The sequence below is a fragment of the Garra rufa genome, chromosome 5, assembly GCF_049309525.1.
Source record: "Garra rufa chromosome 5, GarRuf1.0, whole genome shotgun sequence".
In the NCBI taxonomy this organism is placed as follows: Eukaryota; Metazoa; Chordata; class Actinopteri; order Cypriniformes; family Cyprinidae; genus Garra; species Garra rufa.
Window position 1 is genome coordinate 39,254,605 of NC_133365.1, and position 25,431 is coordinate 39,280,035.

The window sequence follows — 25,431 nt, forward strand, 5'->3', positions numbered from 1 at the left end:
AACCTATAATAATAATAAATAATAAGTGATTTAGAGCTATCTACTTTTTTCTTTATTGTGAATCGCTTAACCTAAATAACTTTCTGTATATGCTATTTGGCATATATTTAGCAAATATTGTGAACGACAATTATGCCAATAAAGTTTTGACTTTATGATTGTATTAATGCCCGTGTGTGACCATAAACGATTTACAAATGGAACGTGAATGATTCACTCGAAAATGAAACACTATAAAGGTTATAATTAGACTAAAAATGAATATATATATATATATATATATATATATATATATATATATATTTATATTTATATTTATATAAATATAAATATATATATATATATATATATATATATATATATATATATATATATATTTATATTTATATTTATATATATTTATATATATATATATATATATATATATATATATATATATATATATATATATATATATATATATAAAATCCCAGCCATATAGCATAATCAAAGCTTTAATGGCATGCCAGCATTTATCATTTAGATTCGGAATGTTAAGAGATCGAAATTAAGGGGGACATAATGAATATAAACGAATAATAAATTTATTACAGAAAAAAGAGGATCAATTAATGGATAAGACTTTAGGATGCATAAAATGTTTCTTGCAGGGCTATTTAATTTGAAGTACTTATATGTAATATTTATTCTTGATAAACTTTTGAATGCTGTCTACATCGCGCACAGACATTCGCATATACAGCATTGCCTATTGTTAATATATAACTTAATATTGCATTAATTTCTATAACAATTAATATAATCATTTCTTAACTCAAAATAAAAAATATTAACAAACCTATCTCTGATAATCCTGGGTTATGGTTACGCAGGTTTGTTTATGCATTAAACATAAGGATGTCGTTACCTCGACAAAATAATCGTGGCCACGACATAATATGACATTCCCAGGAATTAATATCTCGTGGCAATGACAAAAAGTAATATGACGTTCCTACGAATTCATTTGTGTGGCCACGACAAACATAAGTGAACCGAAGGTGTCCCCTCCAGGTTACCGTACCTTTTAGTTTGCAGCAATGTTTTCAGCCTGCTCCAGTCCAGTGCGTTACATGACTGCCCCCTACTGATCATGTCTTTCCTGTGTCATTGTATTTTCCGTGTTCCCTTGGAATACACCGGCGTCACGCGAGACCACTTTACTTCCCGCGCGCATTTTAAATGGCCAGATCTGTAGAAGCATCTGTCAAATTAATAAATCATCTGCTTCACGTGAACATATGTGGTTTATAGTGTAATATCATCAAAAGCCACCAGGTGGCAGGCCATACCTGACCACAAAACAATGACCACAATCGCTGTTAGACCAGGGATGGAATGGAATTGGCCACCCCTGTATTAGATATTTTAGTTAGTGGGTCTCCACACCTCCATCAGCTATGGATATGAATGATGCCATCAGATACTGTTTTTTTCTAAAACATACTCTTACGTAGAGACCATGGGCTGGTTGGATAAGTCAGTATGTTAAGACTGAGTCTGAAGAGTCTGACCAGCTAGCTGTTATTCAAAAGATAATTAAAGTAACTTTTGAGATTTAAATTAGACCAAATTAAAATCTGTGTTTCTGTGTAACTGATGTGAAAGAGGTTATGTCCAGTCTTAAAAAGGAAAAAAATGATATTATAGCTGTAAAGACTAGTCTAAGAATTTTATGCAGTCAATTACAGAAATAAAGACTTTTTTTTGACTTGGGTTAGTAAGAAACCTATGGAAGCCCATTTCTGCAAAAAAAAAAAAAAAAAAAGGGTAATCTCACAATTGTGACTTTTTTTCTCTTGTAAGATATAAACTCAAAATTGTGAGTTATAAAGTCAAAATTGCTAGATATAAACTTAGAATTGCATAATATAAAGTTGCAGTTGAAAAATCTAAAGTCAGCATTGCATGATATAAACTCGCAATTGTGAGAAAAAACTTATGACTTTTTTTCTCAAAATTGTGGCTTTATGTCTTGCAATTCTGACTTTATAACACGCAATTGTGAAAAACTTTTTCCCCCTCAGAGTTGTACTATATAACTCAGTTGCAATTGCAAGTTTATATCTCGCAATTCTGAGAAAGTCAGAATTGCAAGAAAAAAATCAGAATTGCGAGATATAAACTTGCAAAAAAAAAGATAAAATGTCAGCATTGTAAGTTTGTATTACACAATTTGGTTAAAAAAAGGCAAAATTATAAGATGTAAACTCAACAGTTCTGATTTTTTTTTCTCAGAATTGCGAGTTTATATCTTGATATATTCTGACTTTATAGCAATTAAGAGTTTATATTTCACAGTTCTGAGATAAAAAGTCAGAATTATGAGTTTGTAATACACAATTCTGAGAAAAAGTTGAAATTGCAAGATGTGAACTCAGCATTTCTGAATTTTTTTTATCAGAATTGTGAGTTTATATCACGCAATTCTGATTTTATATTATATTGATAGTTATTAAGTCAATAAGTTATTAAGAATCTGACTTTATTTTTGAATTAATTGTGTTTATATTTCAATATCCTAACTTTATAGCAATTGTGAGTTTATATCTCACAGATCTGAGATATAAAGTTCTCTCTCTCGCTTTCTCTCCCTCTCCTTGCTCTTATTTTCCCACCTATCATACTGGCTGCCGTCACTTCAGAAAGTCAGAATTATGAGTTTGTATTACACAATTCTGAGAAAAAAAGTCAGAATTGTGAGATAAAAAGTCTTTATTTTTTATTCAGTTACTTTTATTCAGAAATAGGCTTCCGTAGAAACCACCTAATAACCACCCAGAACACTTTAGCACTGCATGGCAACATGCTGTAAACCACCTATAACACATTAAAAATCACATGACATGCTATCAGTTACCCAGAACAATTTAAACCCACAGTGCCATAATATAGATCTAATATAGATATTATAGAATTTTGTGTTTACTTCCATTTTTGCAGTAGCTCTCTATAGTTCTATAGCATCACTGTTGAAGAGTAATAAGCTGGTGTGGTGAAGTGGATTTACTTATTCTAGTGTTAGCAAAAGTCATCCTGTGCATTGCGTTCGAAGTGGATGTCATAAGAAATGTTAGTTGACTGGGAAGATTTTAAAAAGAGCAGTTTATTCAAATTCATACGACCTTTCACACTGTGGAAATACAAACTGCACAGTGATGAAAAGGGGCAGAGCTACATTAGGTCTGTAAACCACACGGTATACTTTAGCAAGCAACCACATAGCAAAACTCTGAAAATGTGAGAAAATGAAGTTCCAAGGATATTTTCACTGATGCTTTTGGGCACACTTTGTTTGGATTTGTTAAGGTAAACTGATTACATTAGTTAGTTCTCACATTAGCGTTGTAACAAAATGCTTATGGGCCTTTAATTCACTTCTCTTTTTAGTCACCCTTTGTTTTCGTTTCTTCCTTGTGCCCTCCTTCTGTTTTCAGTATGAGCTGTTTAACAGCATGACATTGGGCTTGTTTACAGTCTAATGAAGGTATGCAGACATGCATGTGGTTTTGCAGCTTGTCACGCTCAGAGAGAGTGGAGCTGAATGATCAGTTCTGGTATGTACACTCATTACCCAGCATTCCTCAGCGGGCACATCACAAGGCAAGAAAGGAGCGCCTCGCGTCCCTGTCATCATTTCACACCCACCGCAACACGGCCGACATGTGGACAACACATTCTCCTTTAGCCCCTTATATTTCACTCTGACTTTCTCATTATCGCTCTTCATTCCTCTGTCCATGGTGCTGAAGTCTATTCTTTGAGCAAAGTGTCAGCGATTAATTGGCGACGTTTCCTTGGTATTCTCTCTCTCGCTTTCTCTCTCTCTCTCCCTGCTCTTATTTTCCCACCTATCATACTGGCTGCCGTCACTTCCCCTCCCAGTCATTCTACCTCTCCTCTTTTTCTATAAGCTCATTCATTTTCACAGAGTATAGACCAGAGCAGAGAACCGACACAAGTGACCTCTTCTTTTTTATGAGGGTGAGCTCATAGACGAGCTTGCTCTTGCTCTCTCTCTTTCTCTCTCGCACGCTCTCGTTCCTTCGCTTGGCTCCGGCTGGATTCTTAACTGAGGAGTGAATCTCTTTGCCAGCAGAGAGGAGGAGGGCTCTCTCCTGTGTGTAAGTAATATCATAGCGTGTGTCCAGTCCAGCTGATAGAAGCTTAGGATTGTGTTGTGGATTACATGAGTTGGTTTTGCCTAGATAGATTGTCATACCCACTGGGCGTTGGATATGTCTGTATGATATATTTAATTAAGTATCTTCTAAGATTTGTAAAGCATTTCTCTGCTGTGGTTCAGTAGACTTTGAGTTGTCAAGTTTTTCTTGTGTTTGCATTGTTAGTAAAGGGCAGGTGGGTGTGTGTGTTATTTGTGTGGTATGTGTTATATGTCTCACCGCTGTGCCATGTCTCTGTGTGTGTTTTATAATCTCACACACTCCAGCCTGACCTGATTTACTACACACTGGCAGATGGTGTATCTCTCTCTTCCTCATACCTCCATCCATCTCTCCTCCCGCAATCCATCGTTCCTTCCTTTTTTAATGTGTGTCTGTTGAGCATTACAGTGTGATTTGCATGGGGTTTGTGTGTGTTTGAGAGAGACTGGAAACGTATGTGGGTTCTAATCTCCGTTTTTTGAAGTACATGATTTGATCTGCGTTGTGGTTGTTTATTAGTCTTTGCCTTTTGCTTCGTTTGTGCCTCTCTGTGTGTATGTGTATGTGTGTGTGTGTGTTAGCCCACAGGGAGACTCACTGTACAGTTGAGAGACTCTGTATGCTTGGATACACACTCAGCCTGGTTTCTACAACAGTCATAAGTGATTATGAAACTGGCTGGAAAGGAGAAGAAAGAAGGAAAAAGGAAGGAGAGACATGCTTTGGTGATGTTACAGTGCCAGACGTGAATCCTCATGCTGTTTATCTGTCCAGCCGTCCAGTCATTCAGTCCCAGACTACAGTCTCAGATGGGATTACCACGCTTTCTCTTGTGGACTTCCTGCCTGTCTTTCTGTATTTCTCCTGCCTTTTGTCACTCTGTTTCTCCTCGTCTGTCTAATTTCCTCCACTTGCATTCTCTCCCTATCTATGGCTTTTGTGAACAGTGTGTTGTGATGTTGAGGTGGCAAGTCCAGTGTGTCTTGTAAAAGTCTCTTTGTGTCAGTCAAAACTGTTGCTTTATTTCCTGTGTCTTTCATCCAATGTTGTTATTGTTAAAAGGTTAGTTGACCAAAAAATGAAAATTAGCCCATGATTTACTCAACCTCAAGGCATTCTAGGTGTATATGACTTTTTTCTTTCAGACAAATCCAATCTGAGTTATATTAAAAATTGTCCTGGCTCTTATAAACTTTAAAATGGCAGTGGGCGGGTTTTTTTGTTCAACAGTCCAAAAGAAGTCCAATAAAGTGCATTCAACTATAATAAAATGTGCCTCACATTGCTCCGGGGGGTGAATAAAGGCCTCCTGTAGCAAATCGCTGTGTTTTCCTAAGAAAAATATCAATATTTAAAACATTATAAACACTTTTCTCTTGCTTGTCATGGGTGCAAGCCATTCCGAGCAGATGATGTAGGACGTATGCATTACTCATGTGCCGCTGAGAAGTGAAGAACGTGAAAACGCAGAGGAGAGAGCAAAACAAACCTCCAGACATGAATTAAAAGTAAAAAACGAGGATTTGTAAAGAAAAATGTCTGAGATTTTGACTGTTTTTTCTTTGCTGAAGTAAGGAAACTTTGCTTCCTTTGCTCCTGTAAACAAACGTTGTTTTTTGTGAGACTAGCATATTCTCACAGGCGAAAAATTGGCCCATGATTTAACCCTTTAACTGAAACTGTTATTGTTAACTAAAACTAAAAATAGTTTTTATTAAAAAAAAAATTCATTAAAATGAAGCTGAAATAAAATAGAATATAAATATTAGATGGAAAACGACAACTTAAAAAAGTTTCTAGATCTCCAGTATTAAAATTAATTAATTAATGAATTAATTAAAACTGAAATAAGATTAAAACTAGATAGAAATATACATACACTGTTTGGATCAGTAAGGTTTTTAATGTAAGGCTTTTCTGCTAATCAAAGCTGTTTATTTGATTAAAAATACAGAAAGAAAAAACAGTAATATTGTGAAATATTATTAAAATTTCAAATTGTGGTTCTCTAATAGAATACATTTAAAAATCATTCTAATATGCTGATTTATTATGGATTTATAAAAAAAATGTTTTTTCGAACCTGTAATACTTTTTTCAGGATTCTTTGAAACGTTAAATGTTAAAAAGTAACAATATACACTACCATTCAAAGCTTGGTGACAGTAATTCTTTCTTTCTTTCTTTCTTTGAAAGAAATTGATATTTTTATTCAGCAAGGATATGTTAAATTGATAAAAAGTAATAGTACAGACTTATTGTCAGAAAAGATTTCTTTTTTGAATAAATGCTGTTCATTTTAACTTTTTAATCATTAAAGAATCCTAAAAAAAAGTATCACAGGTTCCAAAAAAATTAAAGCAGCACAACTGTTTCCAAACATTGATAATAAATTAGCATATTAGAATGATTTCTGAAGGGTGATGTGACACTGAAGACTGGAGTAATGGCTGAAGAAAATTTAGCTTTGCATCACAGGAAAAAAATATGTTTTAAATTATATAAAAAAAAAAAAAACAATATTTTAAATTGCAATAATATTTCATAATATTACTTATTTTCTGTATTTTTGAACAAATACATGGAACTTTGATGAGCGTAAGAGACTTTACATCTTAATGGCCCAACATCTGTGATTATCCTGTCAGCGCCTTTAAAATCGGTTAAAAGACATTTCCTAAAGATATAACTACAGTAAGCTGCTTGAGATTTTTTTAAACACTCAATTCTGCCCTTAGTCATTAAAAACAGTATCATTCTTCTCCCTGGCCAGTGGACAGGGTGGCAATATTCGCCCACTCCACTTCTTCATCTCAGAGCCCTTTATCTTAAAAATAACAATGTAAAATGCTAGCCAAAAACAACAACACTGTTATCTACTGAAAAACAAATGCTGTTTCGATTGTGTGAGAAAAAACATATGGGGCAGAAAAACATAATTTTCATTTTATTATAAGCAACTGACTATATGTTTAACATGACCTTTAGCTAAGCAGAACAACCATTTTAATAAATGATTCTTGAACAGCGAATAAGCATCTAAGAATGATTTTCGGAAGGATCATATGGTGTGAAGACCTAATCGCTACTAAAAGTTAAGCTTATCACAGAAAATAAATTATGTTTAAATACAACTTTAGGAAACACTGCCATAATGCCTTTTCTTATGCTCCCTGTTTTATTCTTTTATCTGTATCTGTATCTGTATCTGTATGCATTTCTTTATCATGTGGTCTGTGACATTGTTTCACTGTAGAGCATTTTAATCTGTTCCACTTCCGTGCTATTTAGTTTTTGCTTGTTTGGAGTCATTTTTCCTCTGCTCTCGCCACATGGTTGAGCAGTTGGCGCAGATGTCCTCTGTGATCTATCATCTCTTCCTGTTGCAGCCTTCGCCCTTTTCAGACTACCCTGAAAGCACTAGAGTCCTCCCACATCTAGCACAGTCCAGTCTAGACATCTAGAATTTCCCAGAAATCCCTGCCCACACTGTTTCTCTCACATTTACACTCGCGCACAATCGCACACATAAACTGGAGAGGCTCACGCCAACTATTTAGCTCTATGTATAGAAGCGATTTCTCTCTTGAATGCTCCCTGGTGTGAAGTATATCAGGCACTGAGGGGGAAAGCGAGAGACCGAAAGGGAGATGAAACTGCGGGGAGCGATTCTGTATGTGTAGGAAACACTCAGGCAGGCAGATGGACAGACCTGTAACATCACGGCCCACAGGAACAACTCTGGTGTCTGGACACCTCTCCCCACAGGAACAATCTCAACCCAGCAATCGCTCGGACCCATTGCCCTCATGTTAACCAAAAAACGATCTGATGGGTTCAATAAACAAGTGCGAGCAGTGAAATCTCACCCTTTCCTCATGTAAACAGTGGGTTTGGATGTGGACGTGTGTGGCGGTGGGAATATGTGGAAGAAGAGAGAGAGGATAGAGCATATGGCATATTAAATGTTTGCAGAAGGAAAGGACTGCGATATGAAATTGTGTCTCTGCGGTGGGCTGTCTTGGGCCGTATCCACTCTTGATTACAGCAGGATCCAGCCATGCTCAGACGTGTGCTCCTGTGGTTCTGTCTCATGCTGCAGACACAGGCTTGAATGGCAGTCTGAACGTCTGATCAAAACCAGCAGCGTTTCGAAATAAATGAAATCTCTTTTTGCCCTGGTGGTTTTGTTTACAGTTTCTCTTCAGTGAAGATGCTGCTTCACACGCTAAGGAATATTCTCTGGCTCTTGATATGTCTGCTGTTAAACCCAAATGGTCTAGGTTTGGCTGGTTAGCATGGTCTGTTAGCCCCTGTTGGTAGATGCTGTAACTGCACCATCTGGACCCAAAAAACATGTTTGTCTTATGACTACCATTCAGAATTTGTTATGAATAAATACATTTTTATGCATTTATATTCCAAATGCTTCATTATATGTCTTCCCAGTCTTTAAAGTCAAACATGGGGACTGCCAAGCTCCAAAATGATTGTAAAATGGTTTGTATGTCTTGTTATTATAGCTGATAGTCAAATTTGTTAAAGATATTCCCCTCTGCTGTAGTTTTCAAATCAAATAAGACATCATTAATGTTGTGACATTTGATCAGAAGACACATGAGAATTAATGGCTTTTGCAGATGATTAAAGGGATAGTTCACCCAAAAATGATAATTTTGTTAATAATTACTCACTCTCATGTCATTCTAAACATTTAAGGAACACAAATTAATATATTTTTAATGAAATCTGAGAGTTTTCTGACTCTGCATAGACAAAAATGCATCTACCACGTTCAAGGCCCAAAAAGCTAGTAAGGTTAAAATAGTCCATGTGACATCATCAAACTTAATTTTAGCAACGAGAATACTTTTTTGTGCAAAGCAAACAAAAATGACAAATTCCTTCAACAATTTCTTCTCTTCCGAGCCATTCTTTGATGTGCGTCAGAAAACTCGTGGATTTCAGCAAAGATATCTGAATTTTTTGTTCTAAAGGTAAACCAATCTCTCACAGGTTTGGAACGACATGAGGGTGAGTAATTAATGACAGAACTTTCATTTTTGGGTGAACTATCCCATTAAGGATGTCTAATGGTGCGTTCACACCGGACGCGACTTGCGCGGAAAAAACGCAGTAGTTGAACGCTTGAACATTTGAGTTTACTCGCGCCATTCGCGCGGCAAAATTCGCGTCATTCGCGCGTGACATTTTCTTCACAACAGACGCGAATTCGCGTCATGGGAGGGGCTTCTGCCACTCGTCAGTAAGAAAGTAGTTGTAAAATAGGTGAATGAGCTCAATTTGCCAGCTTTAGCTTGCTTGTAGTCTCAATATGTATGTATCAGTGGCGATTTCTTTAAGACTGCAAGGGAAGCTCAGCTTCCCCTATAATGTCACAAAATTAATGGTCAAATTACGTACTATTGTATTAACATTTTATTGACTAAAAATGCGTTAGAAAACGTTCATCTCAAAGACGAATTCGTTCAGAATCAGTTAGATATAGCAGGTCGGCTGACTTGATTTTCTTCTCATACATTCCCGTAGCGTCACAGTGCATTTCCCCATTGAAGCCCAGCGTCCATTGACTTCAATGGGGCTGCTTTGAACGTTTTTTTTCAGTGCTTTGAAACTAGACGGTCATTGGATAAACGCTGCGATTATGTCCCGCCCACGGACGCTCAGCGTCTCTGGGAGTGAATGGGGAGTGGGCTGGCCTGGACGCTGAGCTTCTGCGTGATGATTGGAGGGTCTGTCGAAAGATTGCATGTCCTTTTGACTGACAGCGATTTTGTCCTATAAGGAATCGCTGAAGCTATTCGTTCGCGCTCTCTGCGGCCGCTCAGTCCCATCGTGGATTTCTCAAGTTCAGTCGAAATAAAAACTGCTGCAACCTATTTCTTTATATTTGCTTGGCGAAATTGCTTGATTTTCATCATACATTTCACACAATTATACACCACATTCCTTGTTTCACTTTTACAGAGTTTAATATTTTTTTTAGATCATTCATTCATATGAAACTGCACACGAAAAGTCACTGGAAAAGACGCCTAGTTGGTACGACAGGGTCACAGACCATTTTCTTGAAAAGGAACGTAGGGCAGAATTTACTTTTAAATAAATAGACAATTTTATGATGTAGACCGAAAATGAGCTTCCCCTATTTGACAGACCAGTAGCCGCCACTGGTATGTATATGTAGGTCAAATTGAGTAAAGAGCGTTTTTTAAAACTAACCAGGTTGTCCGACCTCTTCACTCACTTTCTTCCTAGCAAGATCCTTTTTATTCCTGTTTCTACAAAAGTCCAAAGATGTATCGTACAGCTCCGAGGAACCACAGACAGCAACGGTGATTTTGTCCGCCATTGTTGTTTCGGATTTCTGCCTCCGTCACTACTAGAGCAAGCTCCTGATTGGTTAACGCGGCACGGATTTTCGCCAAAGTTCAGATTTTTGAACTCGCTTGAAATCGCTTGAAACGCTCAATGCGCGCCGCGTCATTCGCGCTATTCGCGCCGCCTCATTCGCGCGTTTCGCGCCACAGGATGGCTATTCGCGTCTTTGCATTGACTTAACATGTAAATCACTCGCGCTTGCCGCTTCATTCGTGTCCGGTGTGAACACACCATAATGCTGTTGATACTTTTATAGTATTTATTAATATATTTAATTTTTGTTTACATTTTTTAAATTTCACTTTAAGTTTTAGTAATTTTAGAACTTCAACACTGATGTTCAAACCTTAATTTTTAGAACTTAAAACCTATTTTATTTCATGAATCCAAAAGTATGCAAGATGCTACTGGGGTGTGAAGTCTTTGAATCGGTGCTCTTTGGTCACGGGAATCTTTACATATCTTCAAAAAAACTCATCAAACCAAGGCACTCAAAAATCTTCTTAGTGAGAATAAAAAGCCTTTATTCACATGGCTTTACAATTAAAAACATCTAACATGCACCGACACGTTGCGGCTAACTTGCCTTCACCCATAGGTTATTTTCTTTTTTTTTCATTTGAATTATTATAAACTCATTTATTGGGTAGGATTATAATTGAGAAAAGTATGTCTCTGTGTTGTCTTGATACCTAATCAGGTGACCCTGTGTCATGTGATAAATTGATTGTTTAAATGGATTCTGAGTGTGTTTGCAAACTGACACCCTGATGAAGGCAAGTTAGCCGCAACGTGTCGGTGCATGTTAGATGTCTTTAATTGTAAAGTCATGTGAATAAAGGCTTTTTATTCTCACTAAGAAGATTTTTGAGTCACTATTTTTATTTTATTTGTTCGTTGCTAAGTCAACATTTCATATTTTTTGCAGATTTTTTCATGTAATATTTATATTGTTAGTTCTGCATTATTTTAATTAAAGAAAGTGTTTTTGACCATTTTAGTTAATAATAAAACTGATTTGATGCAAATAGTCCATTTTAGACATGGTGGCTCGCACAAATCTATCATATGACTTGAGAAGACATAAAATATGATGCACAACTTGCAATGGACTACTTTTAGGATCCTTTTTTTGTATGTAGTTTCACAGACCCATTTCCGTTTCACGTGCATTATATGAAAAAAAAACTCCGATTTTTGTGTTTACTGAAAGAAAATAAGTTGTATAGATTTATAGAACGACATGAAGGTGAGTAAATAATGACAGGATTTTCATTTTTAAATATAGTCAAACCAAAATTTATTCAGACACCTTCAACATTTCTCACATTATCACAGTTTATAGGCTATAGTTTAGAAAATGGTAATAAAATATGACAAGAACTTAAACTGTGTCAGAACAAATTCATCTTGATAATGTCAGATAACTTAAAAGGTACGTAATAGATTACAATCAACCAAAAATTCAGGCAACTGTTAGTACAACAATATTTGCACACCTATCAATACTTCGTTGACCAATTACCAAGCAATGCTTAATTTTGTTCAGTCTGTGGTGTAAAAAAAGTTGCATTAGCAATTAAAGAAAAACAATAATTTTTGTCCCAATTGTTTATCAATTTTACTGGTAGTCCAATGTATGATGAATTTTTGGGTATAATATGTCACAGTTTACTTTATTTTGCTATCCTCGCTTACATAAATCAACCGTAGTGTCCTGCACCCACTAAAAAACGTCAAAAATTATATCTGGTGTCTGAATAATCTATAGTTTAAAAGTATATTTTGTCAGGAGTTCACTAGCAAATAGATACCCTCCAAACAGACATGGTCTAAAAGCAACAAAACATCAGGTGTGTGTGTGTGTGTGTGTGTGTGTGTGTGTGTGTGTGTGTGTGTGTGTGTGTGTGTGTGTGTGTGAGCAACATGTTTATTTGTACTTGAGGTGGTTGTAAATAATCAGTCAAGTCTGATCTGGGCTTCAGTAATTGGATTGCTGTCTCGTGGCTCTTTTAGATAAGATGTCATCTGCATCTGATTATCATCTCTGGACCGCTGTAACTCATAAACATCACTCAGTCTCTTTATATTTAGACTCACTGTTTTTCAGTCATTTGATATAACTATCATCATAATAATCCAGCACATCACAGGCATCCGTGTGTTTTTGTACCAGTAATGCATTCTAATGTATTCTGGATCATTTGGCGCTGTGTGTACCAGTGAGGTCAGTGGCGCTCCACTAACAGCCAGCTGAATTACTGCCATGGTCTCCAGGGCCAAAGGGTAAGAGGATCTGAGAGGAGAGATGACTCCGTCACCTAAAGCGGAGTGACTTATAGTGCTGCTGGTGTGATGTGAGACATGTTTTCTCACCACTGATGTCTTCTGGTAGCAGGCAATCTGTGTGTAAACACATCTGATGCTCTGTGTATGTCTTATATGGACTTGCCGATTAATGCTGGGTTTATTTGGTCTATGAATATTGGCTCCTATGACATTCACAAGGATTTAAGAAGTCTGTGTGTGTGTCTGTATGATTCATCGTGTGCGTGTTTATCGATGGGCTTCTGTAATTGCATGGGGGCGTTTGTGGATTAAGTCTGAGATGTTGTGTCAGGCTGTAATTGAAGAATCATAGTGTATGGCAGGGGCCAATCAGTATATTTTAAGGCTGCATGCATCTGATTGGCTCTCAGACTCAATGATGAACTTGTGTCTCAGGCTTATGTGAAAGAGCCTTATGAAACTTAAAGGATTAGTTCACTTACAGAATAAAAAATTCCTGATAATTTACTCACCCCCATATTATCCAAGATGTTCTTTCTTTCTTCAGTCGAAAAGGAAGTACGTTTTTTGAGGAAAACAGCGGACTACTTAAGTGGGAGCCAACAGGTTGAAGGTCCAAATAGTTGTTTCACTGCAGCTTAAAAGGGCTCTACACGATCCCAGCAGAGGAATAAGGGTCTTATCTATCAAAAACAATCAGGTTTTCTGAAAAAAAAAAAAATTATATACTTTATAACCACAAATGCTCATCTCGCACTATATCTGCGATGCATGACTTGACACATTACGTAATTACAGTGGAAAGGTCGCGCTTGGTTAGTTCTTTGTCTGTGTAATTTGGTTCATAAAGTTAATGTAGGGTGAAATGTCATGTTTCCAATGTGACTAATGCATAATGTCAAACTAGTGCAAGACGAGCATTTGTGGTTAAAAAGTATACCAATTTTCACTTTTTAAACAAAATGACCAGTTGTTTCACTAGATAAGACTCTTAGAGACTTTCTCTGCTGGGATTGTGTTTATCCCTTTAAAGCTGCATTGAAACTGCAAATTTGAACCTTCAAATAGTCCACTATATAGAGAAAAAACCTGGGAAACAAAAAAGAAAGAAAGACATGAACATCTTGGGTGAAGTGGAAGTTGAGTAAATTATCAGGAATTTGTTATTCTGGAAGTGAACTAATCCTATAAATAATAAGTTCTATGATGTCTATATATTTTAAAAATGAAGCATTCAGGCATTTTAGATCAGAAGGTCTTTATGATCGTAGTCAAGGCAACTACTCAGGCATAAGTGAAAGTTTTATTTTATTTTTTTAAGTATCTATGCAAACTAATGTGTACAAAAGCCCTCTGGATGTCATTTCACATCTCTGTTCATGATCCTGTTCTTGATTTGAAGAGTATAGGGTTGTGAAGTCTTATCCTCTCTCTCTAAAGATGGGTCCTGTAAACACTCCTTCCCAATGTGTTAAACCTGTGATTATGTTCCTGTGATTTTGACTTTCCACTTTTAGACTTTTCAGATCATACCTCTGAGAGAAAGTGTATCTCTGGCGGTTAAAGACACACACAAACTTCCTCCCACAGTTCTGTGCTTGACATTGCATGTGCTTTTTATGCAGTGTTAATCTGAACTCTGTTGAAATGATTAAGTAGTGGCAAAAAACATTTATTTGTTCATTTTCAGTCATTTCTCAGGCCTCCATTCATTGCACACTAAATCAGCTCAGCACTTCTTTAATCGTTTATTAGTCCTGTCCTCCAGTTTTTCCTTCTGCTGGGTTTTAAATATAGACTCTCCTCTTTTAGTATCTTTCAGATCTGTATTTCCTCTGGAACTCATTTCTACCCATTCATCTCTTTCTCCCTTTCTAACAGAATACGGTCTAGCTGTTAACTATTAAAACAAATCATTTCAGTTTAATTGTCTTGTTGTTAATTTTTAAAAGCAGTTCCATTGTGACTATTTGAGCTTGACTGCAGCAGTCTTTGTGTTAAATGTGTTATCTATAGTTATGCAGGACATATTTAGATGCTTTACAGATCGATCTTGCATAGCAGCCTGAAGACGTCCTGCAAGAGTGCTGGCTGTGTGCTGCTCTGGTATCGTTTTGCAAAAATGCAGTCTGTGATGGGATAATTTATTGTTCTGCTTAAATATGAAGGCATATTGAGCTTGACCCCATGACTGTTGTACTTAAAGGAGTAGTTCATTTTCAGAACAAAAATTTACAGATAATATACTCACCCCCTTGCCATTCAAGATGTTCACGTCTTTCTCTCTTCAGTCGTAAGGAAATTTTGTTTTTTGAATAAAACATTTTAGGATTTCTCCCCATATAATGGACTTCTATGGTGCCCCCAAGTTTGAACTTCCAAAATGCAGCTTCAAAGGGCTCTAAATGGTCACAGCCGAGGAAAGAAGGGTCTTATCTAGCAGAAAAAAATTTCTAAAAAAATTACAATTTATATACTTTTAAACCTCAAATGCTCATCTTTTCTAGTTCGGCAAGACGAGGGTTTGAGATTAAAAAGTATATAAGTTTAAAAAGTATATCATGTTTTTAGAAAATAACCGATCGTTTTGCTAGATAAGACCCTTCTTTCTCGGCTGGGATCCTTTAGAGCCCTTTGAATCTGCATTTAAACTGCATTTTGGAAGTTCAAACTCAGGGGCACCATAGAAGTCCATTATATGGAGAGAAATCCTGAAATGTTTTATTCAAAAAACATAATTTCTTCACGACTGAAGAAAGAGAGACATGAACATCTTGGATGGCGAGGGGGTGAGTACATTATCTGTAAATTTTTGTTCTGAAAGTGAACTACTCCTTTAAAGGGATAGTTCACCCAAAAATTAAAAATTGTTGTTTTTCTGCTTACCCCTAGTGCATCCAAGATGTAGGTGACTTTGTTTTTTCAGTAGAACACAAATAATGCTTTTAAACTCAAACCGTTGCAGTCTGTCAGTCATATACTGGCAATTAATGGCCACCAAATCTTTGAGAGTAAAGAAATCATGCACAGACAAAACCAAATGAAATCCTGCGGCTTGTGACGATACATTGAGGTGTTAAGATACAAAACTGCTATTATATGACTGACAGACTGCAACAGTTTGAGTTAAAAATCTTTGTTTGTGTTCTACTAAAGAAACAAAGTCATCTACATCTTGGATGCCCTGGGTGTAAGCAGATAAACATCCAATTTTCATTTTTGGGTGAACGATCCCTTTTTTGTTATTTTCGCCTAGTTGTATATGTTCTGGATAGAAGTTAGAGAGCTTGTCTGAACTTAAAAAAAAACAGGGTTTTCCAGTGTGGTGTCCATGACTTATAGAGTTAAGGGTTGGTTTAACCAAAACAAATACTTTAATTTGGCCCTATTCAAATTTTAAATTGGCCATAGCTTGAAATGCAACACTTCCTGAGAAGAAAATGTATGTGTGTTGGTCTTTGAGTTGAGCAAATTTGCTTATTTGCATAAAAACATCTAATGATGAAATCTAAAGATGCATGAACCGATTGCAGTCAGGAGATCATGTAATAATTGCAACAGGCCTGTCTCTGTTGTGCAGTCAGCCTTTCATTCTCTTCATCTGGTACACTCTTTATTTCTGTTGCCAATTATTAGTCTGACTCACTGTTGCTGTTAGCCTTCAGCACAGGAACTCAGGCCTGGTAAGTGCTGGTCTGAAACGGTTGCGTAGGGGGGAGGTGAAAAAGTCTTCTCTTTTTCAGCATGGAATTGAAAACCATTGCTTGATTTGGGGCTTAAAAAAGAGCGGATACAAACACTTTCACGAGTCAGAAGTTATCAATTATAATTGGCTAGGTTTAGGTTATTGTGTGTGTTAATATGTATCTGGCGTGTGCACTGGCACCCATGTTGTTTTGTACTTGTCAGTGTGGATAAATTGAATTGAACCTGATTGGTTCCACATGTGTTCACACACATACACACACACACACACACACACACACACACACACACACACACACACACACACACACACACACACACACACAGACACACACGCACGCACACACACACACACACACACAGGTTTACATGTTTTATGGGGACATTCCATAGGCGTAATGTTTTTTATACTGTACAAACCGTATTTTCTATGGCCCTACACCTAAACCTAGCCCTCACAGGAGATTGTGCATACTTTTACTTCCTCAAAAAAACTTATTGTGCATGATTTATAAGCCTGTTTCCTCATGGGGACCTGAGAAATGTCCCCACAAGGTCAAAATCTACTGGCATTCCTATCCTTGTGGGGACATTTGGTCCCCACAACGTGATGAATACCAGGTACACACACACACACACACACACATTACCGAAGGTGACCTTGCGTTGCAGCAGTAATGTAATGGTGTGTTGCACAGTGGCAGGAGATTCTTCTGGTGATGTGTGTGTGTGGTTGTTACAACACATCAGTGACCTTGCCCTGCTTTATACATTCAGAGCATTGCAGTGGACACAAGCACTGCTGGGACTGGACAGAGTGTGTATGTTGCTAAATGCAGAAGAACGGTTTCTATATTTTCTTTCCAGCCGAGGTCTTTTTGGACTAGCTATATATTTCCATCTGGGCTTACTACTACGTTGTTTAAATTTTTTTTTAGAATAAAACAGTCAAAATAGTCATCAAAGAAAAGGATCAAGAAAGCCAATGCAATGGTGCCTAATAATTTTTTGGTAACACTTTACAATAAGGAGTAATTTGTTAACAGTTATTAGTTAATGTATTAACTAACCTGAACAAGCAATGAAAAATACTTTATTACAGTGTTTATTAATCTTTGTTTACGTTTAGTTAATAAAAAATACAGTTGATGCATTTGTAAAGGTTGAAATTAATATTAAAATTAATAAATGCTGTAGAAGTATCGTTCATTCTTAGTCTCATATTCTGCAGTGTATCAATCTATTTTTCTATTTTGTTTCTGCTACTGTTATTAAAATAACTTGTTTTTGACACTGAAGAAACCATAAAATGGTGTTATCATTGTCAAATTTGTCTTGTAGTCTGGCTGGAACCAAGCTTGGGCCTGAAACCGGATTGTGGTTCCCTATTTTCTTATTAGAATAATGATTGAATAGATCCTAGAAACAATAGGAAAAAAAAAAAAAACAGAATTCTTTGGAAATAGAATTGCCTGATGCGGTGAAGTTGCCGCCATAACTGAGGGTTAGTCCTAATTTGTGTAAACATTTGAAATATTTTTTTATATTATTAGGCTGTTCATTTTGTTAAAAAATACAGAAAATATTATTATGATGTAAAACAATGTTTTTCTATATTAATTTGCATTACAATTTAATTTATATCTGTAATTAAAGTTGAATTTTCAGAATCATTACTCCAGACTTGTCACATGATCCTTCAAAAATCATACTAATATGCTGATTTATTATCAGTTCTGAAAAGTACGTATTATCAGTATTAAGTCGTGCTGCTTAATATTTTTTTGGAACCTGTGATACTTTTTTTCAGGATTCTTTGATCAATAAAATATTTTATATAAGTATACAAGTTTGGGGTCAGTAAATTTTTATTTTTTATTTTTTTAAAGAAATTAATACTTTTATTCACCAAGGATGTGTTAAATTAATAAAAAGTGATAGCATAGATTTACAGTGTTATATTTTGAATAAATGCTGTTCTTTTAAACTTGTTATTCCTCAAAGAATCCTAAAAAAAGAATCACAGGTTCCAAAAAAATATTTGGCTGCACAACTGTTTCCAACATTAATCATTTTAATAATGAAGCATGTTAGAATGATTTCTGAAGGATAATGTGACACTTAAGACTGGAGTAAAAGCTGATCAATTATTAAAGTATATTAAAGTAAAGGATATTAAGTATAATCAAATAAAAAGCATTATTTTATGTTGTAATAACATTTTGCAATATTACTGTTTTATTCTGTATTTTTGATCAAATAAGTGCAGCCGTTATGAGCATAAGAGACTTTTTAAAAAGACATTTACAAGTCTTACTGATCCCAAACTTTTGACCAGTAGTGTATGTTGTTAATTAATATTAATAACTACTTGAATGTATAATTACACTGTAACAAGGACACTGTAAAATAAAGTGTAAGCAAAACATATTATTCTCATCACGTAAAGTCAGGATAGCCATTGCATGTGTGTGTGTGTGTGTGTGTGTGTGTGTGTGTGTGTGTGTGTGTGTGTGTGTGTGTGTGTGTGTGTGTGTGTGAAAGCAAGGACAGAAGGTGTGTTCAGCGGTCTATGCCAGTCAAGACAGCAGTGTACTGCAGACTACTGTACCCCTCCCTCCCTCCCTCCCCTTCGCTCTGTCCTACTCTACACTGCATTAAGCTGTGCACGAGGAGAGGAATGCCAATATGCTGCGCTATCGGAGTGTGTGCGTACGTGTTGTGAAGGTGAGGCGGGATAGCGAGGATGTGAAATCAAGGCCGTTAAGGTCTATAATTGCGCTGGCTCCAGAGAGAAGGGTTTGCTCCTTTGCAGCATGACGGCGAGTGTGCATGCATGCGCACGCGTGTGTGATGCCGGATGAGAAGACTCAGCAGTGTGGCCGCTTCCCCCTGCACTCAGCCAGCTGATATAGTAGTCCGGCATACTTCCTGTGCAGCGGTTGGTTGCGTAAGTGTATGCGAGCGTGTGAGGAGCGGAGCGGAGCGGAGAGGAGGGAAAGAGGAGCGGCAGGCCTGTAGCGTGGTGGAATGAAGAGTGGAGCATGCTGGGAGCCGGGAACGGTGCGCTCCTTCTGCAGCTCGGGCTGCCTGAGCCGCTTCGGCCATGGTCAGTGCGCTCCCGCCGGAGGAAGAGGAGGAAGAGATGACACTTCCTCGTCTTTATCGCATGCTCCTGCTCCTCTGGCTCTCGTACGGGCCCCGACTCGCTCCTCTTCGTTCTGTCATCTCCTGAACCTCACCTGCCTCAGAGGTAGGATATGACCGATCAACTCGAACTGTGTTCTGCCTTAATCAATGTCTGTGATTTTTGATCTCCTGGTCTTCTTGCAAGGAAGTGTGGGGTCAGCACTTCCTCTTCCAGCCTCATTTTCATGTTCAGAGGTTGATTGACGTGTCTAAGCACACTGTAACGCCCATGATGTTCTTGACTTTGCTGTGCAGCTTGACTTTCTCGCTTTCTCTGAATCGCTGTCCGAATTGTATTTGTGCGTAGATTTAAATGTTGCTGTCAGTATTGAGAATAGCGAATAAGCTCTTCTTTAGTACAGGACAGCTATTCAGTCAAGACGTCAGTTTGTAGGCCAACCCAAAATCTTTGGGAATCTCCTGGAAGTTTAAGGAATTAAATGTGTTTAACATTGTTAGAAGAGAACTGCACATTATGTCATACCAAAAAAAGACATGCTGTCATACATCAAACATGAATTTTGAAACTCTTGTGTGTCTCAAGTACCCTGGAAATCCAGAGGTCTCGCGAGAGCACAATTTGAATTGTCTCTGCAAGACACTCTGGCATCGAGCAATGATGCAGGTTACTGCAATACGTAAGCAATTGTGGGAACCAATCAAATCGGTGTATCTGATGTAGGCAGGCCAGAGGCGAGCTAAGCTGATGATGACAGCACTGCGACGTCCGAATCATATAGTAAACTTTGAAAGATCGCTGTCGCTACAGATGAACAACAAGTTGTTTGAAACGGCTTTGGCCGCTACAATGAACGAGTTAGACTTGGCTTTCCATATAAAAGAGGAACAGAAAACCGAAAACTCGAATCGTTCCTTTGCAAGAAGGACGTTTTTGCTGTTTTGCCGACTGGATATGGCAAGAGTTTAATCTATCAGTTCACGAGTTCACGCTTACATATAATTAGCCGGAGAATAGTAGTGCATGTTTGGCGTGCTGTCCGGTGAAGGGCTCCGAGCTCGGGAGTGGCCCGAACCCAGAGTACGTTACCCCCCAATAGGAGTAGCGAGAACTCGGAGTGATGAGATGGGGTGGTGGAGGTTTACTGATAAACCATCGAGCGAATTGAGGTGAGTCAGCTGTATTTAAACCTATGGCGCTGATTGACTTGTGATGTTTACGCTAAGCATCTGACGCGCTTCTCCCGAACTTTGTTAATGAAACATCATTTAGCTCTGCTGGTAGCTAAGCGTGTATTGTTGTGATTGGTCGTGGCATTATCCAATTGCGTGCAGTTAGAGTTTCAAATGCATGCTTGGTGCCGCCCCTCGAGTTAGGCAGTTTTCATTGCTTGATCCCAGACCCTTAATCTTAATAGATTAGGGTCTGGATTTTTCCAGGCTATGTCTCAAGCACATTTTTAAAACATTTTTAAAAATGTTTTTGAATGGGTCTTATTCTCACCAAAACTGCATTTATTTGGTCAAAAATACAGTAAAATATTTAGTTTCTATTTTAATATATTTTAAAATGTAATTTATTCCCTTGACAGCAAAGGATTTTCAGCAGCCATTACTCTATACAGTCTTCAGTGTCATGTGATCCTTCAGAAATCATTCTAATATGTTGATTTGGTGCTCAAGAAACATTTCTTATTATTGTCAATGTTGAAAACAGTTCAATATTTTGGTGAAAAGTGTAATACATTTTTCCCTCAGATTCTTCCCAGCAGGCACACAACATCATAAGATGTTGATATTTGGTTAAATATCACTTGCGACGTCAGGTAACCAAAATGTCTAATGTCAATGTTAAATTGATGTCCAATATCTACGTCATTTGACGTTAATATTTTGTTGTTTTTTTAGGTTGCGTTATTTCGCTTCCAGAACAAAAATTTACAGATAATTTACTCACCCCCTTGTCATCCAAGATGTTCATGTCTTACTTTCTTCAGTCGTAAATAAAGGAAAACATTTCAGGATTTCTCTCCATATAGTGGACTTCTGTGGTGCCCACAAGTTTGAACTTCCAAAATGCAGTTTAAAAAGCAGCTTTAAAAGCGTTTGATCTTCTTTGCACGTTCACTTTGTAAACACTGGGTCAGTACTTCTGCAGCGATGTAGAATTTTGGAGTTAGAGGAGAAAATGAGATGGGAGTTTTTCGACTTACCCTAACTGTCTTCAACTGGAATACATGCAGAGCTAGACAAGACGAGCATTTGAGGTTAAAAAATAAATAAATTGTACTTTTTTTTTTAGAAAATAACCAATCATTTCTCTAGATAAGACCCTTCTTTCTTGGTTGGGATCATTTAAAGCCCTTTGAAGCTGCATTTAAACTGCATTTTGGAAGTTCAAACTCGCGGGCACCATAGAAGTCCACTATATGGAGAGAAATCCTGAAATGTTTTACTCAAAAAACATAATTTCTTTACGACTGAAGCTAGAAAGAAAGGGGGTGAGTAAATTATCTGTAAATTCTTGTTCTGGAAGTGAACTTCTGCTTTAAGTCAATGTCAAATTGACGTCAAATACTGACATCAAGCCGATTTTCATTCTCAACCAAAATGTCAAGTCCAATGTCAACCTGACGTTATATTGACATCCGCATTAATTTGTAACATTATCCTGTAATTTTTTTATGGGGCAGCCGTGGCCTAATGGTAAAGAGTCGGACTTGTAACCCAAAGGTTGTAGGTTCGAGTCTCAGGTCCGGCAGGGATTGTAGCAGGGTTTCCGCGGGGTCTTAAAAAGTCTTAAAAAGTCTAAAATTTAAAAATCTAAATTTTAGGCCTTAAAAAGTCTTAAATTCGCTGTTCTAGGTCTTAAATAATTTTACACAGGTCTTATTTTTCCGATGTCCATGTAAGGCTACCTCTAAAGCTCATTTAAATTCTCTTTTTGTTGTTTCCGTGGTGTTGTAGTTCTTTATTTCACTATTCCAAATATAATTTGCTGTATTTAAACTACAAATGAGACCAACATGCAATAGCCAATCAGCTTTCTGTTATTGGCGCGAGTCTCTCTCGGATTGTACCGCAGAAGTAAAATGGATTTAACTTTTTAGCTATGGGGAAGTGCAAGTTTAGCGATACTTAGCTTGAAAAAAACTGAATATAGGGCTTGGCTAAGGCCAGTTGCTAACAACTGTAGATTTTTTTCCTCCCTCTGTGGAAGTAACTGCGTCTTCAGACAGAATCGCAGTAGCAGAATACAGGTCAAACTACCTTTTTCTGTATATAATGTTCTCAATAATAATAATAATAAATATAGGTCGAGCTAGCTGACCGCCAGCCTTCGAGATACTTTTAAAATGTTTTTTTTTTTTTTTTTTTTTTACTTGCCCGACCGAACAAACCACCTGATTAAAACTGAAGTGACAAAAACAACCAGCGAAGCATCGAAGGGCAAGAAAGATTCATATTTTAATACATTCAACGTAAATAGAAATTGATAATGGATAGTGTATTTCTGGTCTATTTGTGACATACTTTATTTTAACAGCACTCTAAAGAAACAAACTGAGGTAAAAATTTAAAATGTATAGTTTATTTATAACATGATATAGTTCAGTAATATATCAAGTGAGCTTTTTGCTGAATATTCTGACAATTACAAATGTTACATTGATTTTAGCTCAATAAACAAGTAGTTAGTCTAGTACAGGGGTGCCCACACTTTTTCGGCTTGTGAGCTACTTATAAAATGACGAAGTCAAAATGATCTACCTACTATAAAAGAACATATATTTATTTATGAATATATTGAGAATTCCTTATATGTTGGTGTAGCTTGCTTAACTACATGAACCCATATTGCACAATACAACTACATTAAGTAATTTTGTAATTACTTTACTCTGATGACTTGCACTGAATGGAATCAGCCACTTGGCGCCGCTGTATGCATGTTCATGCGCGGTGATTCGTGTCATAAAAGGACAGATGTCAGACTGGCTGCCTTGTACGTCAATCAAGTGACAAAATTAATAGTGAGGACGGATGATTGGCTGACTACATTGGCTGATCGTCTACTTTATTTGACGTCTAATTAATGGCGTGCGATCTACCCACACCACCTTTGCGATCGACCGGTAGATCGCGATCGACGTATTGGGCACCCCTGGTCTAGTAGTTACTTACATATTAGAAAAAATATTTTCACTGTTTTGTTCTGTTTCACCAACGAAAATAGTTCCAAGCAAGGATCACAGCAGAAGCATTCTCCTAGCAACGTTTTGCTATGATTCAGCATTTTTCTCGAATCAGTTGAAATAACTCGCTCATGAAGTGACTTACCGCCACCTGCTGGTAGTTTAGTGTGTTTAAAAGTATGCCTCCACACCCAACATTTCTAATTCATATATTTATAAATCAATAAATGTATTTAAAACATTAATCTCACTTTTAATTTTGCAGTGTAAATTATGTAATCTCACTGCTAACAGCCATTTAGAATTTATTAATATAATTTATTATATTATTAAGCTAATAGAGCACTGATGAAAAAATATATATATTTTTTTTGCATCAGATATTTCTAGTGGTACTTTTATGGGGATATTTTGTGTGGAATAGTATCTATCTGCTGATATGAAAAGTTCACAGTATATCGTAGTAATAAATTTAATTTATGACAGCCATGAAATTGTTTACTTTTTACATTAAACACATTAAATATTACATATGCATGTAATATAATATCTATTTCCATTACCGGTTTAGGTCTTAAATTTCATATAAGGTGGTATTAAAAAGGTCTTAAAAAGTCTTAAATTTCACTTGTTCATATCTGCAGAAACCCTGTGTAGGTGGGGGGAGTGAATGTACAGCACTCTCTCCACCCTCAATACCACGGCTGAGGTGAGTCCCTTGAGCAAGGCACCGATCCCCCAACTGCTCCCCGGGCGCCGCAGCAATGGCTGCCCACTGCTCCGGGTGTGTGTTCACGGTGTGTGTGTGTGTGTTCACTACTGTGTGTGTGCACTTGGATGGGTTAAATGTGTACAGCCTACAGCTACCAAGGATGTGAGAGTTTGTGCTTATATGTATTCTTAATATAGCAGCTTGTTGACGTGTTTATAGAGCATATACTGAAGAATCAATAGCTGCAATTGTTTTATTTTTGTCTGGCCTTCTCAAATATCCATTGACCCTCAGTTCTTGTATGAAAGTGTCTATGCACAGTACTGTGCGTGTTGTTTTCCTATGTGAGTGTGATCTGTTTCAAATTATGGTTGCAGTGCATAAATAGTATACTGCACAAGGTGTACTTAGTATGTGATGGATTATAGATTAGCATGACATGGTCTTATGTTACAGGGCATGAAGTGTCATGACCCTTTAGTTGCAGCAGGGTGATCAATGAAAGTCAGTCGTTGTCTAGGATCATTCCTGAACTCATGCAGCAGCTGTGTGACCTTCAACAGTGCTGGACTGAGATTCACCAAGAGTTTGAGTTTAAAGGAGTAGTTCACTTTCAGAATAAACATTTACAGATAATGTACTCACCCCTTGTCATCCAAGATGTTCATATATTTCTTTCTTCAGTTGTAAAGAAATGGTGTTTTTTGGGGAAAACATTTCAAGATCTCTCTCCATACAATGGACTTCTATGGTGCCCTCGAGTTTGAACTTCCAA

At 37.0% G+C, this 25,431-nt stretch overlaps 1 protein-coding gene across 4 annotated transcripts in view; it reads left to right on the top strand.

Annotated features, from left to right (window-relative positions):
• Window positions 1-25,431, top strand: part of osbp2b (oxysterol binding protein 2b) — a 92,915-nt gene that overhangs the window by 32,983 nt on the left and 34,501 nt on the right. The window contains exon 1 of one of the 4 annotated variants that reach the window (XM_073840308.1): window positions 4,009-4,163. The exons of 2 other annotated variants lie outside the window; for them this stretch is intronic. Coding sequence is in view for 1 of the 2 variants with exons in the window: in XM_073840307.1 (XP_073696408.1) it covers window positions 19,632-19,854 (223 nt within the window). In the remaining variant the exon portion in view is untranslated. Of the gene's footprint in view, window positions 1-4,008; window positions 4,164-19,356; window positions 19,855-25,431 lie in introns of those variants that run through there. One more of the 4 variants, XM_073840307.1, reaches the window with a different exon arrangement.